The sequence below is a fragment of the Cryptomeria japonica genome, chromosome 5 (genome assembly GCF_030272615.1).
Source record: "Cryptomeria japonica chromosome 5, Sugi_1.0, whole genome shotgun sequence".
Classification (NCBI taxonomy): domain Eukaryota; kingdom Viridiplantae; phylum Streptophyta; class Pinopsida; order Cupressales; family Cupressaceae; genus Cryptomeria; species Cryptomeria japonica.
In genome coordinates, this window is record NC_081409.1 from 169,108,180 (window position 1) to 169,129,734 (window position 21,555).

At 36.9% G+C, this 21,555-nt stretch overlaps 1 protein-coding gene across 4 annotated transcripts in view; it reads right to left on the bottom strand.

The window, feature by feature from the left end:
* LOC131041142 (phosphatidylinositol 3-kinase, root isoform) overlaps positions 1-21,555 on the bottom strand; it is a 160,077-nt gene that overhangs the window by 124,002 nt on the left and 14,520 nt on the right. For all 4 annotated transcript variants that reach the window (XM_057974121.1, XM_057974122.2, XM_057974123.2 and 1 more), the window contains exons 4-8: positions 12,240-12,336; positions 11,971-12,067; positions 1,330-1,488; positions 943-1,152; positions 299-477 (exon numbers count right to left, since the gene is read on the bottom strand). In XM_057974121.1, coding sequence (XP_057830104.1) covers positions 299-477; positions 943-1,152; positions 1,330-1,488; positions 11,971-12,067; positions 12,240-12,336 — 742 coding nt within the window. The remainder of the gene's footprint in view (positions 1-298; positions 478-942; positions 1,153-1,329; positions 1,489-11,970; positions 12,068-12,239; positions 12,337-21,555) is intronic.

Sequence of the window (21,555 nt, forward strand, 5' to 3'; positions counted from 1 at the left end):
TCCCAAATGTTTTCCCAAAAGTTACCTTTGTATTGTGATTAAAGTAACATATGATGCATAGATTTCAAAAAATAAATAAATAGGTTCTATATAGGTGAAAAAAATATGTATTATTGATAAAAACATGTGTGTGCATGTGTGAGTGTGAGACAAAGGGAGAGAGTATTGATGTGGAACAGAATCCTATCATAGAGATGTCCCACTGTATTAAATAGCTTGTAAATTAACAGACATCATTTAGTTAACAAAATACAAAGAACGAAGGACCATTGCAAAACAAACCATTGAAAACTCTTACTTCCTTTCATCGGAACTGGGTTTCAACTCACGGTCAATTACACCCCTTGTTAAACTTCTGGCTAGTTTCACTTGCTTATTTTCACAAGGATTAGTTCGACCCACTTCCGGATCCCATACAAGAACGAGCTCATTTGATGAAGAAATTGGAGATGGCAAGAGATAATTAGCTCCTAGTTCCTACATATCCATTCATTGAATGTGTTGTTACCACATGGAGATAGTCTAGAGGAAAAAATATTATAAATGCAAAATATTCATATACAGAGAATGGAAAGTAACAAATAAAATTGGAAATCAAATAAATGCAATTACATATAATAGTACAAGATGTGTGTACATTACTTAAGTTTACATGGTTCACATTTCACAATTTTTTCAGACAAAATGAACAACAGATATATTCCTACTATAATTTTGAAATGCACCTAATGATCTCTGATTCTGCCACATATTGCCTTCTGACTTTGAATATATAAAAGACCTTCAACTAGAAGAAATACCGGGGACATGCACTGTAATCAAAGTTCATTATAACTTTGAAAATAACACATAAAACTGTTAACTGTAAAAATATTCAACAGAAACAATTTTAATTGGATTGACCTCTCATATGAGGATAACTATCAAAGTAAACCAACCAACCTGAAAAAAAACTGGGTGCTCAAAAGGCCAAAGATGGACAATAAGATGTAGATGAGACATCCCAATGCGTTGTTGTTCTCTATCTTTTATTTCCCTAATAGCTTTGAATGTGAGTTCATCAAGCCATTTGATGCGTTGAATCTGGCCCCTCTCATACTTATTTTCTAGCTTCTCCAAGCGCTCAATCTCTCCACATTCATGCTTAGGTACCTTTTATTGACATGGTAATTAGCAACATTATTTTAACATACCACAAAGCCTTATTTCATAATCAAACATTTTCCAGATTAAAATTTTACATTTCAGTGCATTACAATTTCTTAAACAAAAAGTATCAACAAATTTACTTGACCTAGACTTCTCTCATTGAAAGGACTGAAATCAAACCTTTCCTGGAGTAGTACTATCAACTGAACCATCAGCTTCTCTTCCAGGACAGAGCCTAAGTTTCTGCTGTCCTGTTTTAAGATGTTTCTTGCTATTGAAAAGACGTAAAGTTGCACCTCCAACCACCACATCCTTCTTGGAAGAAGATACATCCCAAACCTGCAGTTTCAAATGGTTGCAAAAGTTCTCAGCACATTACTTATTAGACATCAACCTATTCCAACGCTCAGGTCTGTTCTGATGACAAAGAAAACTGACATTATTTCTTGAATGAGGAACATAATGCATGAATCTACATACTGGTTACTGAATCAACTAGAGTTGTTCTAGCCCATATTTTTATGATTTTTGCACAAAGAAAGGATTTATGTTACATATTTATTGAGTAGTTTTCAAACTCAGATTAGGCGAAAACTCAGCAACCCAAAACTGCGACTTGGACTCTGGAATAAGCAAATGACTAAACAAAAAACCAACTTATTAAAATTATATACAAATTTACAAAAAAAATTTAAGTATAATTAAACATTATTAAACAAGACAGATTACGAAATTAAGTAATAAGTGTAATCTTACAAGCATGGACAATGGAGACATTATGCTACAAATCGTAATGTTTCTTTCAGGAAGAAACCATTCTTTCACTATGCTATTGACTCTTGTACAGATTCTTAAGATATAAGAATCCTGTTTTGCAGAAACTATTGAGCCAGCAAGCCATGAGACCATCTTGTAGGAGATTTTGAGGACCCACCCATCTTGTGTTTTCTGTTAGCTTTAGACTCGATTATTAGTTTCATGGAAGCAAGAAGCATCAAAAAATCAAGTTCAATAAATTTTGACCATTTTTTTCTGGTTCAAATGCATTTCAATTGGATTAAATTGGGATTAAATCATCCCGAAATGTGTTTGAGGATTTCAAATATTTTTTAAACCCGTTTTTTTAACTATGTGACCCACTACTTTGAGAGATAGGGTCATCTAACTCTAAACTTTAGACAAACAAATCTTTGTATGAAATTTAAGTAGGAAAACATATTTTTAGAAGTTAATTCTAGGTTAACAGTCTGCTCTTGCTAGCAATTTAGCAAACAATGACCATGACTGCAAGTACCATTCACTGTTTTTTATCTTCTCTCATTCTCCACTACCATGTCTGACTGGGAACACAAATATACAAGAGAATATATGCCTTGTTAAAAGCAATTAACTAAACCAGTGCACCATACATATTCATTTTCCACTTCATCAAAATCTAAGAAAGGCAAGCATATAACCAAGAAATATCAACTGAAAACTTCATCTGTGCATAATGCCATTTACAGAAATATAGTTACTCGATTAAGCAGCAAGATAAGTAAAAACTAAAAAGTCATAAAAGAAGGTAATGTGTTGTGCATCTTAGAAAAGAAGAAGTTAACCATTACCCACTATTCCATTATCCATTTACATTTCCATCGAAATTGTTATTTCAAAATGCTTATTATCTAGCATTATACACAACCTTCAAAATAAAAATGCAGGCATGCTAAACAAGTCTATTTACTGTGCTATTGATACTGCCATAGTCTATTTTCATTTATAATGGCATCAAACCCTAGGAGAGGAATTTATAGTATATAAAACTGAAGCATATCATGATATGAAAAATTAAAAAAGGTAAAGGATCCTAGAATAATTGATTGGGTTGATTATTATAGTTGTCTTTGCTGCTTCCAATACCAAGAAACCATTAATAAATCTATAGCAATGATGAGCAGTTGCTCTTGTGGTACTTCACCCCTCCCATTCTTATTCACATCATTTTCTTCCAAAACAAATTAAGGATAACCAATAATTGTTTAATATTTAACATATCAACTGGGGCAAAATTTTGCTCTATCCTAGTGGCATTCTTAAACTCATTTTTCTCTATTTTGACGTTGACCAAAATCTTTGTCAATAGAAGCAGGAGATCTAGCACTTTTAAAAATTGGACTTTCATGAGGAAGATGGGTTCAAACATTTGCTAAACCTCTTCACCACATTTAACCATCTGAATTAATCATGCCTAGATGACTAAGGGTGGCAACAAGTAAGTGATGAACACCAAAGAAGGTAACCTTGATTAGCTGAAAAGTAGAGTGGACAAAATTGAGAACTTATAAATTTTTATAAGCAAAGTAGCAACTCTATAGACAAAGTGAACACACACAAGACAAAATGGCATCTTTTGTGAATTTCGAAGGGGCATGAAAATTCGTGTCAAGATACAGGGGGGTGTGGCAGCACAAACTTCTAAACAAAAATCAGCAAATATATATTAATAATTGGATCTGATACAAAGGCATGTGATACAATGTAAAACTCTCTAGGTAAATAAAATCAGAGTATCATGTGTCTTGACCCATTACCTACCTTACTTATTTTAGTGCAGTTAAAAAAGCAATGGGATTTGAAAAGTAAGTAGATTGATATCTTGGAAATAATTATCATGTAATTATTATTTATGCACTATGCACTATGCATTGTGCAATACAATGCAATCTGTGATATGAACATAAATGACAAAAATTTATATCCCACAATTCATGGACTAAACTCTCAATTGTATTTTCTCTCTATCTCTATGCTACTGAAATGCATTTAAATTTAAAAATAGCAGGTTTTTCTCTCTTTTTTTATGTCTTTACCTTTTTTTAAAACCTATTTTTTTCTTAAACATCTCAATCTTTTGCTTTGCTGATCTTTTCCCCAGAAGACTTGCTACTTGATTTGTTTAGTGGCAGTTATGCACTTTTTCCTATGAGATAGTGTACATTTGGTAGTTTTTCTTGCTGTTGAATTTTGGTTTTGGATTGTTTCTATGATGTGGAGTAGACCGGTTGCCTCATGATGTAGTGTCGCATGGATTTTCCATCTCTCATCTCATAGGGCAAGGTATGTCAGATCAGCCTTCAAATGATTGTACAGGCCGACAAAGGAATTATAGACAGACAACTGTTTGCAAACAAAGGTTGGCATAGTTGGGCACTAGGAAGATGTTCCTAACTACATGTATAGATGCCAAAGTTAGCAGTGATCAATTTAGTTGTGCATTAGAGAGATGTCCTAGAATCTATATTGCATGTACTGATATGGAGATGAGAGGCCAATATTGAGTGATATACAGTTGCATCATAATTGCTTTGTTAGCTGGTGTCAAGAGATAACAAAGGAACTAATAGTCACGACTCACAAAGAATAAGAAGACAAATTGCAAGAAAGGCTGTAGACATATTGAAACAGGTTGATCAGAGTACAAAGGTGCAGTTGGGCAATAAGCAGGTTGTAGTGGTTTCACCCGATGCCTCCAATCTGATGATTGCATATGATTTATTCACCCTTTTGGATCCAGGGGTTTTGTTACATTTATGGTTCTATCTGTTAGTTTAACTAATTGTAACTATGTGCGAGTTGGTTCAGTACGTAGAATGGCAGTTATCCACTGGAAGGGTTTGTTATAAGTTATAACAAAATCAGAAATGAATGTATAAACATAGAAACCTATACAATAAGCAATATCCATTACTGGTAAATGTTGTGGTATTCTTCTATCCTAAATCAAGGTTACTGGGAGATGGGGGTACTTGGAGTCGCTGGAGTCTAGTACCAGTACTGGTACGGCTAATTTTCAAAAATAGGAGACGGGGGGTACTTCAAGATGCCAGTTCTTTTTAATATAATTCAATAATTTCTAGAAAACATCATGACATAGAACTTTGAAAACAAGAAGGTAAAGTTTAACGTTAAATTTAAAATTGAACAAAAGTTGAAATTTAAATTGCTTATACTCTGGTACCATAGCCAATCTAAATGGCCTATGCATCAGGAAGTTTCCGGGGATGTTTCCGGTACCAGAGACGCGTCTCCTGGTAACGTAGTCCTAAATCCAATTTACTTTTCTGATCTTGAATTCTAGCACATATTATGTTAAGATGATAGGTATGATAACTACTTAGGCTTAGTTAGTTATAAATCAGTATTTAATTTCCCTTTCCATTTAGTAATAGGTTCAATATTCTTCCCTTTCAAAGATTGTGTTGTTGGGATTAGGTGTCTCATACACCTTGCGAGTTCTAATATTTGAAATACTTATTTATTTTGTATTTATGAATTACTTTGTCCTTATTAAAGAAATAAAGCATGCCTCTTTAAGGTGGCACTTTTGGCCACCTGTTGGCTATCTTGGAATGTTTGTAAGAAGTTGTAAGAGTGTCTAATGTCATTATCCCATTGTAAGATGTGGGAATAACTTATGACAAACTCTATGGCACATGTTTAAATGGTAATTGCTTGATTGATTAATGAATATGAAGTTGTACATATAGGCAATTACAAGACGATGTTTCTAAAAGAAACAATTGTAAATAGAGATAGAAATAGAAACAAACTAAAATAACTAAAGTACAATAATTGACCATTAAATAACAATTAAATAATTTAATACCCTTCCTTAATGGTCATCCTATCAACTACACCATGTTGCCCCCTAAACATGGCAAACTTGTACGGGCATAGAGACTTGGTGAGGATGTCTGTAGTCTGATCCTCAGTTGGAACATACCGTAACTGTACAAATCCATATTCTACAGGTTGTCGAATGAAGTGACAATGAAGCTCAACCTGTTTGGTGCGCTCGTGGAAGATTGGATTCTTGGCAAGTTTCAGCACCCCTTGATTGTCACAGAATAGGGGAGAAGGGCATGCTTGAGACATTTGCATGTCAGAAAGCATCCTTCGAAGCCAAACCACCTCACATGCTGCTTTGACAATTCCCCAATACTCAACATCAGTCGAGGAAAGTGCTACCGCCTACTATTTCTTACTGGTCCATGTGACTGCACCCGTGCCCAGACTAAAGACATACCCAGAAGTAGACTTTCTGTCATCAACAGAACCTGCCCAATTTGAGTCTGTAAAACCAATCAGCTGAGGATCTTTGCTTTTGTTGTACAGAATGCCAAACTTATGCCTTGATTCCACTTGCATCAAGTTTTTTCTAGTGAATATTATGGCATTGGATGTGCATAGTAGGTATTTTTCCTAACATGTGTTCCCATGTTTTAGCCTATGATAAACATTTATCTTCAAAGCAAACCACTAGGGCAGAATGGACTTTGCAATATACCAAAATAACTACCCAACGATGTATGTAATGTTTTGTTAGTTTAGATACATTTACAATATTCTCCCTCTATTTACCCCTCTTAAGCCCATCAAACTTTCCACAAGTTTTTCCTTTTCTTCTATTCCTTCTTTAAGATCTTCTTTCCCTACTCAAGAATAAATTTTTAGTTGTTGTCAAACCAAATATAACATGTCCATGTTGCTTATAGTTTCTAGAGCAAGGGGCTGCATTTCTATAGTCCAAGGTTCACTCCAATTTAGAGCTTTGTAACTCTAACTTAATCTCCTCAAAGAGACCTTCTTGCGAGATTTCAAAGAAAATGTTAGTACAATTAACCACTCACAAATGTCTATGGACTTAAGTGTAATGCTTCTAGAAAAAATTGTTTTAAATTTGCATCAGCGTTTTGGATCACACTCTACGATTCATCATTAGGATGAGGCAAGAATGATGTGTAGATTATGATAATAGATCAATAAATGGTGTAAGTATTGTCAAAGGGTTAGCCAAGAAATTTCAGAAACCCACAAAATCAAAGATTATTTTAAGATTTTAAGAAGGTTGGAAAAATCAAAGGAAATAAAGGGTAACAGTTTGAAAGGACATTAGTTTAAGCAATCAATCGGGAGAAAAATGGATAAGAAGAGTGATTAATGATAAAATGAGAAAGAAAGAAGCAGACTAGTTCAAAATAATTAATTAGTGACATTAAGGAAAGAGGTTAAAACTTAAAACTTATGATCTAATTCAAAGGTTAATAACAAGGGATAAATCAAACATATATAATGGTAAAGGAACAAAATAATAGAACGGGATTAAATTATAAGTGGTAGCGTAAAGCCTAAGATTAATATAATGATGAAAAGGCCCAAAATTTGTTAGAAGGGGGGTTAGAGGGGCAAGGAAAAGGAAAGGGGCTTATTTGACTAAAGAGAACAATGATCAGGAAAGGGGAGACTTAGACTAGGTACAATTAGTCATTTTAGCATCTATTCTTTCTTAGGTGCAATCTAACATGGTTTTGCTAATGATTGCCATCAATAAAGTGTCCCTGTCGTCTTTTCATGTTTTGGCACCTTTCACTAATGATTATGCCAATATGAGCTTATGCCTAAATTTTGGGCCCTTTTAAGCTGACCAGAGTTCACTTTATTTATTGCCAAGATTCTGAGCAGAATTTTTTATGGTTTCTGCCACCGAAATGTGTGCCTCTTTAAGGTTGTTTAAGTCCTCCCTCTATCAGGCACCTTTCACAGAAGACTTAGCCATGTTTTATCATGTTAGGTGGAATTTTCAATGGTTAAAGCCACCCAAAATTGCACTTGTATCAGATGTCCCATCTCCTTTAAATGATGACCAAAAAAGGCCTGAATCTTCCCTGTTTGCTTCTGATCTGTTCTTTCACTAACAATATCACTGTTCGGTCATTAGAAGGTAGCTTATTTCTTTGTATAAAATCACTATTTAGTCTATATAAGGCTCATAGTCATCATCTAACCCTGCAGAAATTGTTTGTTTGAAAGACAAAGAAAAGACCAACTCTTGCAAACTAACAAGGAAAGATCACCAATTTGAATGGATTGACCCAATTTGAGGACCAACCAACAACAAACTTGACAAAATGGAGTATGGAAATCGAGTTACATAGGGGTACCAACAAGGTGCACTACCATTGAGCTGTTGACACACTTTTTGACTCAGGTGTAGCTGATTTATCCAACACCCCCACTTGAGCCACAATTCAATTCCTTGGGACTCCTAGCCTGGCTCTAATATCATGTAAGATCTAATATAGAATGCTCTAACAACATGTATGATTTGCCAATTGGACAAACAAACCCAAGATCTTGATGACGAGAAATCATTATAGAAAAAGTACAAATACAATTTAAAAGATGCAATACAAGCAATGAGATGTCTTCTTTATATGCACATTGTGCAAGAGGAGAGTTCAAACACAATGAGATGGATGTACAATGGATTGCAAATTTGCAATAGATTGATGCTAAAGACTGAGCTAGAGGTGAGTATATATATAGGAAATGGCACTAAGTGAGAAGTAAAGAAACATTGTGGAATAAAGGAGATATAGTATAGATGGCTAAGTATGTGCAAGAGAAATAGCACCTTCCTAAGTAAGCTTATCCTACCCAAGGTGCATAATATACAATTAATAATTAACTAAATGCAAGGAAATTCAAAGGTCCAACAATATTAACTTTGACAAGGTGGAGTAAAAGAGCCCAAGGGTAGCCAAATAGAAAGGATAATTCATCTAGAGATGGGTCAGCATATAGTTTTTTATCAGAAAAGAATAGGAAGCCACACCAACAATATGGCAGAAGTCCTAGCCATAAAAACAAGTATTACTACATCACAATGTGGAGAGAGAGTTCAAGAGCATTGTTATATGGTAATAGAATTTATCAATGACAAATCAAGCAACAACTATAAACCTCAAATACATATAAAAATCAACTCTAAAGTGAAGTCCATTCTTCAAAAACTTCATAAATGTTGGCCAAGCTCAATTCCTACATAATTAAGCATTAAACCTACCCTTTAAACACATTGCTAATATTTTAGCCAAGGTCGTATCTATTCACATTGCTAATCAAATGAGAGTAGGTATATAGCAAGAACAAAATGTAGTACAAATAAACCCACCATTTAGACCCAACTTTTCGTTCATGATCTATGTTACCGGCACTCTAGATGGGAGACTTCCAGATGTCCCCGAGGCACTCAAGGGACACCTAGGCGTCTTTAGGCATCCCTAAGATGTATCAGAGACACCTGGCCATCTCCCCGTCTCCAAACATCGCAATGGCGGTGACGGGACAGCGGGGGGATGCCTTGTCCCAGTACCAAAAATGCAGGGCTCGAGGGGGGGGATGCGTTCCCGTGTTTCACTGTCCAACATCTAAAATCCATTGCTTAATTTGATACCCCTCTTCCCACCTTTGTATTTGATATTCCTAAACTTCAACACCACACCTTGCACTCAAGGCCTGTTGACTTATGCAATTTGCCTCAGTTTAGGCATCCTTCTTTTGATCTCAAACAGTAAAATATTCCAGAAGTTCATGCTAGAATGGCTTCGAATTCTCCTCAAAGAAGATACTGTGCATCCTGTTTTCCCCCATGAAGTTTATAGAATGACCCCTCTTCTATTGAGCTTCCTCTGTTCCCTCTAAGGCTTTTCTCATAATCTGCATGAGACTTCCTGCAATCCAAAGAGGAGAACAAAGAAAATTCCACTTTGATTAGCACTCTTGAAACCATCATAGTAAACATCCAAAATGTTGCTAGGAAATTAGATGAAAAATTGTTGACATCAGTTTCATGTAAAAATCCAATGCTCTGATGGTAAACAGATTCACCAGCAAAAAAAGGCATCAAAGTCCTGCAGGAATGCATCCAGCGCAACAAAGATTGTCTCCCGTGTCTATGTCACATTTCCAAGCACCTCCCAAGCAGAACTGAAGCCAATGACCAACTTCTCACTGTGAAGAGGACTAGGAAAAGGCTTGCTGAAGCCAAGCAACAAAATGCCCAAGCTACCTTTCATACAAGGCAAGATGCCAAATCAGGCATTTCAGTGCACACACCCTATTTCAGCTGCCCCAGCTAGGGTGCCTCAGGAGGAAGTGTACACTACAATGGAAGATCAGACCCAGCGTGCACAGTAGATCCCTTCAAAAGCCTCAAAGCAGCATGAGTGGTTAATTTTCTGTTTCTATTTTGATGAAAACCAATCTATAACTAAAATGTTTCATGTCAGTAGATAACAAATTTCATTTAAAGTGATATTTTTCTAATGTGTATGACAGTTCAAACACTTATTCTATGGTCTTGCTGACTATTGAACAGCGATTGTAGAAATCCTCTTTGTTTTCTATTCCTTTCTGGTTTAGTTTTGAAACTTTTAACCAGATTTAATTATAGTTTGTACACTATTTTGGCTTTGACCTAATCTCTCTCAGTCCTAGGAATAGGATGATGAAAAAAAATTCCTTATATCAATACAAATTGTCCTTTATCAAAAAAATAAGTGAGAAAAACAATCTGTGGCTGCCATGGAAGACAAGGCCAGCATGAAAAAGCATCTGTTCTTGTCTGGATTCTAACAAATCCAATCTACCATCACTAGCCTTCAGATATGAGATTCTGAAGTTATCGTCCAAAAAGGCTCAGATCAAAGGCTTAAGAACTGTACCAAAAACCCTAGCTCTTCATTCTCGTGAGCATTTCAACAAATGGTACTTTTCTCATTCTCAAATACACTTATACTGTACATGGTTCTGTTGATGGAGTTTGATTACTAATTATTATCCCTCCTATTCAATCACTATCTTCTTTTTTTTCACACATTAAACCTTTCAAAGAGGATGAAAAAACAAATAAGTAAACATGTGCATATTACTGTATCCAACACCTAGTTTTTTCCTCTAGAATCATGTACAGTTTCAAGAATAATGCCATAAAGTATTAATACCAGATTGCTACCACTAATATGGAAGCAGTGAGAAACTCACAAATCTCTTTGTTAACTTTTGGCAAAAATTATAATCAGTGTTCCCCTGGAACACATTCCCAGGGTTTAGGGATCATATCTCGGGAGTGTGTGTTGGGGACGAAATGCACCCCCCCTCCCCCCCATTGTCACCTGCAATTCGTCATTCCTTAGCCGGTCAAGGGCTGTCAAGACATCCCCTAATGTTCTTAAAAAGGACCCAACAATTTTTTTTTAAAAAAGCCAAAAGAGTAAAAGTGACAAACCCTGACCGTAAACCTAACAGGGGGTCCCACCAAGGCCTCCCAACCTAAAAGATGTATAAAAATCCTAACCCATGCTCTATTGCAATCACCAAACAAGTAAGAGAGGAAGAGGAAACCCACTCCAGACTATTTAGAAAGTTAGCCATTAAACATTAAAAAAATTTAAAAATCTGAAAAAACAAAATAAAAAGGTTTGGAAATTGGTTGAGAACAATAAAATTATGAAAAATAGCATATGCCATGAAGGCCCCTTAACCCCGGTGTAAGCTGCTAACCCAAAACCTCCACTCTACTTTAAGAAATAAATTGTCTTGAGCTCCACTGGATTAAAAAAACAACATTCTTTTGCCTTTATTTGGATTGAAATAACAAAAGCAGCATTTTTCACTCAAGATGCTTGAGATAGGGGTAAAAATATATTAAGGTTTGCTGCCTCTGATGCAAAATGTCATACATCAGAACAACTTTGCATAAATTCAGCTTCTTTCACTCAGAGTTTTTACATATATGGAAAAATGCAACTTCTTTTACTATTTTTCATTTTGTTATTGATCTTATATATTATATTAATAGCCATCCCCTCACTGTCCCCACAATCTGGAAAAATAATTACCATCCCCAAAACCTATCACCCCATCCCTAAATCCCAAAAAACTCAAAGAAACACTGATTATATAATGAATTATAATACAGAGCCTACTCAAACTTACAGTGAAAGCAAGCTGTGCATAAGGAGTCAAATCCCTGTATTTTGCAGTTAATGTACTGTATGCATTCCAGTAATTTGGTTTCTCTGTAGATTCCAACCTGCATCACAACGAATATAAAGAATATACTACTGCAGATACTCATCTTCAAAGCAATACATATACACAAATATTGAAAGCATGTGTTATAATAAAGAAATGCAAACTGTAAGTGCCTGTAACATGTTGAACAGAATTATAGAAAAGAAGCAACATTCTACTTCACTACTAACTTTGTTCTTGTAGGAAGCCCAGATAGAACACCATCAAGGTACAAAGCACATTCAACATAAAGTTCCGGAGTGTGATTCTCCAAGCCATTTTCACCTTCTGCAAAATTATGAAATTTTTCTGTCAACCCACTAGCACCCCCCAACATGCATTATTAGCTCTACAATACACAATATGCCAAAATGTTTCAAAAGACTATCTTCAATTCAGAAATAAGATATCCAAACCTCTGTAGGATGACAAGACTGGATGCATTGAAAAAAAAAAAGCCAAATACAAATAATCTAACAAAACAGGCTTCAAATAAAACTTTCATTTCTCAATATATAAATCTGTACTACCACTACCAGCGATCTGACTGGTCAATTGAACATTTTTGTTAATCAGTGGAGTTTAATTTTGTCAGTGGTTCTATGTACTTTGTAGATAAGGCCCCAATGATGCCATGAACTATTTATATTGGATAATTTAATTAATTCATAATGATTATTTGATGGACTGACTGTTCTGTGGATGATCTTCAGTTTTGTTGGCCTGAAGACTGCGGAGACGTGTTTAGCTGTGGAGAGATGTTTATCCAGCTGTGTAATGTCCCCTGTTTATAAAGTGCCTTAAAATACTTTAAATATGGTTTTCCAGTTCTTAGGTTAAGGGTTTAGGGAAGTACCTTAGCCTCTGCTCAAGTCAACCTGCAAAAACAAGGTCAGAAAGATACATACAAATTACATAAAGAAGTAGCCATGTAAACGGTTATATGCAGAAATGACTATGTAAAGCATAAAAGAGATTTATGTTACAGAATCAGGAATAATTTATGATTGAGACAACCTCAACACCGTATGCTATTATGCAGGGTTGATAAGGTGTCTTGATTAACTGTTCAAGCATAATCATGCAGGGTGTCTTGTACAACAGTTCCCCTACTCATTATGATCATGTAGGGTGTCTTATAACAGTTCCCCTACCCACTATGATCATGTAGGGTGTCTTACATAACAGTTCCCCTACTCACTATGCTCATGCAGGGTGTCTTAGATAACAGTTCCCCTGCTCATTATGATTATGTAGGGTGTCTTATAACAGTTCTCCCTACTTCACATGAATCTGTCTAGTTTATTCAGATTATAAATATTCAAATCATAACCAGCATTCAGATGTATTACCAGTTGTTTGAATTATTATCAGTTTTTGAAGTTATTGTCAATGCTCAGATTATCACCAGTTATTTACTTTGTTACCAGTGCTCAAAATATCATCAGTTATCTAATCTATTACCAGCATTAGAATGGGTATTAAATTCCAGTTTATCCGTCAGTACTTAACAGTTTCAGAGAACTAGTAATTTTCAGATTATTTCCAGTTTTAACTTTGAGTGTCATTGATTACTGTATATCAATGATCATTCTAATATATATGTGTATATAAAGGTTATTATTATTATTTTTTGATCGGTAAATAGGATATTTATCATTAATAATTCCAAAAAACATACATCAGCTGGTTTTCCAAAAAATAACATATGACAAAAGTATCAGAAACACCATGTCCAATTGCCTAAACCCTTAACCCTGCGCTGTCTTTTCGGACGAGCTACCCTCCCATAGCAGATATACAATTATACATCCATATTTCAAAAAAATCAGAAACATAAACAGCTCCCTGTCATGGAGCTGGTACGATCTCCCTTGTCTTTTCAGCTAGGCATCCCCGTCGAGTCCCTCTACGCCTCCTCATCGATGACGTCATTGTCCTGCTCCTCAGGTGGAAATCCAATCCACAGTTCCCGCTTCGGCAGGCTCGTCCTCTCCTTCCTTGGTCGGCCTCGTTTCCGTTTGGTTGGGGTGGAGCACTCCGACTGAGAAGGCTTAGCATCCACGATGCCCCACTTCGCCACTTCCATCCGCACTTCTTGTCTTTCCCAGGCCCGTAGAAACTCCTTGACACCATGCATGCCAACTTGTGCTGCTGCCCTCCTAGCCTCCTTGTTGCAGTTGGCACTCGAGAAAAAATATGGACGTAGTGGGGGGTTGAAATCACTCGCGTGTAAGCAAACACCATTCAGGCACACGAAGCCCGTGCTATCTCTAGTGATGCGGAGGAAGACGTCTAAACCCCCGCACCACTCCTCCCTCACACACCCCCGAATCAGCCATTCTGCATCCTCTCTACTCTCGAGTTCCAAACACCATGCAACAAAACATGGACGCTACATCAGCGTTCATCTAATACTTGAACTCACCCTTCAGGTATTTGTCCCCAAAGACCAGCTTTACCCAAGTGAGGAAAGTGTGTTCCTCGAACAAGAAGATGTTCGACAGTCTCTCATTTGTAATCTGACCCCAAAAGGCCATCATAGGCCGCGAAGCTTTGAGGGAGAAATTTGGTTCCATCGTCACTTCACTTCTCTGCCTTACCTTGCTCAATTCCTGCAGTGCGAATTAAGAAACTTGTGTTGTCTATGCCTTTTGGCTCTTGACAAAGGCGTGGACAATAAGTTAAGTCTGCTAACCTCACACACCCAACGAGGGAAATAACTGCAGTACCAGAGTAGAGGCGTGTTGAATCAGAAAGAAGATACGGTAGCCTCCTCCACATGTGCAGGTGGGTGAAAGGCGCCACCACCTTTGCTCCTCCACACTGGATGAGGCCGCGTCCCAACATGCCAAAGTGGACACATGCGTACCTTCCCACGCCCGAAATGTCCATCCTCCGTCCATCGCATTTACTCCCTCTCCCCAAGTTCCAACTCGCCTGGCCACTTACCGTTACCGCATCTATCTGTTGGGGTGGAAAATTTCCCACTTGATTTTGCCAACTTGGAGTTCAAAAGCTTGGTTGGCGCATTTATCAACCTCTTGGTTTCCAGTTCTCAATGTATGTGATATCTTAAAACTTTGGAATTTGCTGAGGATATTCCTGACCCACTTCACCTCCCTGTCAATCTTCCAGTTCGGGGTTACACCACAACTTAGGCCCTATGTTATGATTTACAAGTCTCCCTCTAGATGCAATTTCGTCACCCGAAGTTTTTTACCAAGCTGGACTGCCAGTGAGGCCGCCTTGATCTCTGCTTCATTGTTGGTACCTTAAGGCAGCCGTAGTGCACCTCTAGCTAGAGTCACCCCATTACTATCTCTAGCAATACAACCTGCACTTGAGGGGCCCGGGTTCCCCTGAGATGCTCTGTCGAAGTTTATCTTGATCCATCCCGGCTCCGGTGGAAGCCAAGCAATAGGCAACATTGCAGAAGGAGGAGGATTATCCCTCGAAGAACCATTAACGAGGGATAAAGGTTATTATTATTATTATTATTGAAAGAACTTACTTATTATTGCAGAAGTATTGGACCAATAATATATAGAGATTAATACGGTGGTTGCAATATATGCAAGTGTTAAACAGAAATACATACCAGAAAGGAAATGAATGCTTGGGCATGTTTATTGAAGCATAGACTCGATTGCCTATGTGTCTTGAGTTGTTAAGGGAGTGTCCTTTGCTAATCGGTGCCACCTCTTAACATAATTAGTTAATCCTTCCATTTCACCCTCTCAATCACATTTCATTATTAATGAAACTGCTGTTAATAGACATTGATCATTATGTATAATTACCTTCTACCCCACCTAACTTGCTACCAGTTTGAAGACGTCATATCTAGGGCCGATATCTGAGGGGAATTGTGAAGTCTTAAGTTGTAAGGCAATTCCCAAAATGATCAAGGTTAACTGGCATCATGACAGGGGCATGACAGTCCCCATGCATACCACCAAGAACAAGGGTGTTACTGCCTGTAACTTAAAAAAAATTCTAATCCAATCTGATCGATGGTGATCTCACTGGATGCTTTGATTCCTTTCCTCCATATCTCTCAATGTGAGGGAGGGGTCACACCTCTTCATCATGTATGCCCTTTGGCAAGAGACACCCCCTTTCACCATTAGCACCCTTTCAAAGAGTGCAACTCTTAATTATTTCTAACCTTTGAAAGGGACACAACCTTTCAGGTCTGCACTTTTATTTAAATCGGATCTGCACCTCTAATTCCCAAATTATTCCCTCCTTAAAATGAGTTCTCATCTCCCTTTTATACCTCATATTTGGGAGAGTCACAACTTATCATTTCATGCCTTTTGACCATTTGTTAACTTAATTAAATTTTAATTATATGTACTTATATTCTTTTATATTTTCATTTTAATTTTATTATTTATATTTACCATTAAATTCTATTTCAAAGTAGGGACATTACAAACCGCTCATAGATATAAGTCAAAGGACCATGTTTCCTATGACAACTTCATTTGACCCTTGTTGATTCCAAATGAACTTCCAATATTTTTCATCTAATCCATCATACCTCTGATATGGCTGTCCTCTAAGGAATAGGCAGAGTTAGTTGATTAACCATAGGTAAAAATAAAACTTCTGAAATAAAAATATATTTACATGCAAAACCTCAGTAAAAAGCTTATCCTCTTAGAATACCAGGGAAGATTGGATATGCTTTAATTGAATAACATAAAACTGAGGAACAGTTAGAATTGTTTTACAAGTATATAAGCTTAAAATGCCAAATTAAAAGCAGCAATTTGCCTTGCATGAGGCATAAACCTATTCCATTTGCCTCCGCTGACAAGGTTAAGATTCTAATTTCTGTACTTCCAGAAATGTTGATATGCATATTTTGGTGCTTAGATTGAAACATCCAGTATATGACAGGTCAAAATTAGCTCTTTTTTTTTTCACTACAAAAAATTATGGCAAACAGCAGATTTTAGAGTTTGCTCATAAAATTTGGCACTTCTCCACAGATCTTGAGGATGGGAAAAATCACAACACCCTGCATAATTGACAAATTTCACAGGAGACTGCAACTATGACCAGGCTAAAATGGTTGTAGATCCCCAAAAAACAGGATTCCGAAAATTAGTTGGTGTGGCATTATAAAAGACCTCATCTGCCCTGGCTTAGAGGTTCAGGAATGAATCCTGCTTTAGGAGCTGAACTTGAAAGGACAATTCTGAAGAGCACACATTATTCAGTAGAACATTTGTACAAGCAAAGGAAAATTTGGGTGAGGAACTATAGACTCTCTAACATATCGTCAACCTCTGTCTCCTAACTTATTTAGGTGGGTTTAGTGGTGAGACTGTTTAAAGGAGGAAAGTTTCCTCCTAGAAGGTCATCTACAAGGCATTTGATAAATCTTATTGAAGTAGAGACCAGAATATCATGGGATGTGGTTGCTAACTTCATCATCCAACTGTGTGGTGGCAAGGTCCTATTGTATAGGAGCTGCATATGCATGTAAGAAATTCTCTAGCCTCCAAATGAGTGATTAGAGTAGTGGGTAGCTTCTTTCGCACTCCAATGAATCCAACTAGATAGAAGAAAGGCTATCTCTTATCTCAGGAGAACAGTATCCTGCTGGGAGATAACTAAATCTATGATACTTGATTTTGCATTACACTTGAATGGTACTTTACTAGAACAAGTCTATGGATGATAAAGAATCAGAAGTTTGGTTGATGATTGGCAACTTGCACAAGGGTAAATACTTACAGGTTCTTGTGTGCTTTGTGGGGCCCCTTTCCTTTTGATTGTTACCAACATCCATTAGTAATAGTCCATTAAAGTTATGACTACTCACAGAAATTGGTCATCATAGATATCATATTTAACATAAATGGGCTAAAATCCCACAAAGATTAAAAATCTAATCTCAGAATTGTGATTACATTATCGGGTGGGTTAGTTGATGGTAGGTAGTGGGGTGGTTGGTACACGGGAAAAATTAAAGGCTTTATAAAAGCCATTATAATTTATTATCTATTGTAAAATTATCCAAGCATAATACAATATTACTATTGTGAGTTCATCCAACTGTTGAAGATGTAAGTGTCCCATTTTATCTGCAATCTGCAATTCTTTTGTTCTTCGATTCCAACAATTGGCATCAGAGCCACAAACAAAATAATGGAAGGACGATGAATACATGTACCATCTGCATGTAGAGGATGATTTCCATAGTGAGTGAATTGGTTCAGCCTGGTTTAATTTCATGCACCATTTAAATGAATCTTCCCACACCAAATGCACATATGCATAGTTGCATTGTTGTTTGAAAATTGAAAGGTTAGAACCTCAGTAAATCACACCCAGATAATCATATGTGTGGCATTCATCTGTTTTATTTGCATAGGTTATAAATATAAAAATTTCCTTTTTCCTGTTTGAATTGCTTGATATTTTCAGAACCTTTGCTTTAATTTGCTCTTCTTTCGTGCCAAACTCTGATTCATTTCCTCCACCATTAAGCTTAGAATCTATTCTATTATGTTAGAAGTGGCTTTCAATCACAAATGTTTTTAATTGTTGTGTGAGAGGCCTATTATAATTGGCGAAGTGAGACGAAGTTTTAGAAGAAGAGGATGTGAAGTTTCTGGAATAAGCTGTGAATATCAGGAGCTACAAAATTGAGAGAAATTATGCAAAGAAGGCACTAAACAAAAAATCCAATAATAGCCATGCTATACTGTTCACAAGTCTACCCTATACCATATCGCTATTCTGTCATTACTAGCCACACCCAGCAACTCTTGACAGTTTCTGGCCACATTTTTCACATGAGAAGATGCATAAAGCATGAAACTAAAACTTTAAAACAGTCCATCCAATTGTCACGTCCCCGCCATACTACAAATGCTTGCATCATCTTTAATAAAGAAATTGTCTTGTCTAAAGACTTCACAATTTTCTGAAACTCGGATCGAATGCAGTCATCAAACTGACCCCGTGTTGATACAAAGAATGCTGTATACACAGCATAAATGTATGATAATGATTGAGGAGAGAATTCTCTAAGGCAGCAAAGAGAACTCTTTAAGGCAGCAATCTCACCTGAATTGCTACAACTAAGAAAACAACTTCATTAAGATATTGTTAAGAGCGATTTCATTAAGACAACAACCTGATGTTTACAAAGAGCAATTAGTTAAAATATGTGAAAGGGAACCTCTCTTAAAAGAGGTCATGATCATAGGAAGGGACGTAACCCCCTCTTTTCTAATCAAAGGCTATATGAAGTAATCAGCATCGAAGAAGATCAACCAGCACTCAAGCCAATACAAGTTACAAACTCAGAAATCATCATATGTATATATATAAGTTACCGGGTTCTGCATATTTGCACCAGAATCAGGGCTGGGTATGATTCTAGGCCTGATGCGAACCGGGTTCGCCCCCAAGTGCGTCTCAGGTATGTCCCAGGCGACCAGGTTCTCTATGGGCTATGCAGACCCACAAGAAACCAAATTGCCTGGGGTGCACCCAGGACAAACCCAAGGGCGAAACCAGACGTACCCGAGGGAACCCAGGGCCGTGGGTGCCCAAAAACGGGGCCCATGGGTTTAAAAACATTTTTTTAACATTTTAATGTTTTCAAAACCCTAATTTTGCCCTAAAGATGCCTCTATTTGCTCTTTTCACTCATTCATCTCATTCTACTTGCATTTTTCACATTTATTTCTCTCCAAACAGATTTTAAAGGTGATTTCATTTTTCTTCGAAGGTGAAGACTACAAAGGTGTGAGACACACATCAAAGGCGTAGGAATCATTGGAGAAGGAAGATTTAGCCATCAAAGGTGAGTGAAATCTTCATTTTTTTCAAGATTTTTTTAATTTTAAAAAAAAATTGTTTTTTAAACTTTTTTTTAAGAAGTTTTGGATATATTTCTACACTTTGTATGCATAATAGGGGGTTACAATGCCACGTTTTTTTCAATAATGTTGAGTTTTCCATTTTTTATTTTAGGTTCATTATTCATACATAATGGCTGGAAGTGCAAGTGCAAGTGTAAGCCCTAGTTCAATTGCCCAGGCCCGAACTCAACAGAACCTTTTTAAAATTGATGTTGATTCACCAATTTGGCATTATACAACAATGATCAAGCAAATGCTTGGTGGTGGGAGTTTTTTTGGGCCATGTAACCATTGTGGCGTAGAGTATACTAGCTCATACTATCGAGTGAAAGGTCACTTTTGCGCCATCCATGGATGTGGAATAAAATTTTGTAAGGGGTTAGAAGGAAAAGGGCTGCCAAAAGCTCTAATTATGGAATATATTAGAGAACAAGAGGAAGCCGACAAGAGAAGCAACAAACCAAAGATTGATCATCCTCTTGCAAAGGCAAGCTGGAAGAGGCCTCCTAGTAGTAGTGGCTCCACAAGACCAGCTAGGCACATCCTTTCATGCCAATGCCACCACATTCTGAACCAACGATGTTGTGGTTACACGAAAAAGAGGCTCGGTGGATTTAGTACCTTCAAAAATGAGATCAGAAGTTGCAGATCAGAGCGTTGCTCATTGCATTTATGGCAATGGGCTTCCTTTCAACATTGTTAGATCACCTTATTTTTGGAACATGCTGCGTACCCTTTGCAGTACACCTTCTGACTATGTTTGTCCCGAGTATGAAAGGGTGCAAACCACCTTATTGGTAAAGGAGAAAGCTTTCGTAGAGACACAATTGAGAGTCATCAAAGATACATGGCCAGAAACAAGTGTCCATCATTTCTGATGGATGGAAACATTGCAAAAATATGCCATTGATCAATGTTATAGCAATGTCCCCTAACGGGGTGATGTTTTTGAAAGAGGTGGATTGTGAGGGGCAAGTGAAAGATGCAAGTTCCATTGCCAATATCCTCATAGAATCCATTGACATGGTGGGGCCTCAAAATGTTGTCCAAGTCGTAACGGATAATGCTAAAAATTGTAGGGCAGTTGGATCTATAGTGGAGGCTACATGTGATCACAATTTTTGGACACCATATGCAATCCACTCACTCAATTTAATCACGCCAAAGATTGGCACACAAATTGATTGGGTGAAACAAGTTTACACAGAGGGCAAGAAGATTCAAATGTTTGTGACTAATCATCACATGTCACAAGCCATATTCAGGACCTTCTCCAAGTTGGAGTTGTTGAAGTGAAGGTAACTTCAATTTTATTTTTTAATTTTTTAGTTTTTATTTTTTATAGTTGATATATGACATGTATTCTTTTATGCCATGTTAGGTTGCCGAAACACGACTTGCATCTCATACACTTGTCTTAAGACAACTTGTGAAGGTGCGAGAGGCCTTGAGTGTCATCAACACCTTGTGGAGTGTATGGAAGTAGTCAAACACAGAAAGAGACCAAAACGTAGGAGCATTGATCCTTGATGATGATTGGTGGGATCATGCAGAATATGTTTTGAGTTTCACCAAGCCCATCATGAGCATAATTAGGTATGTTGAAACTGAT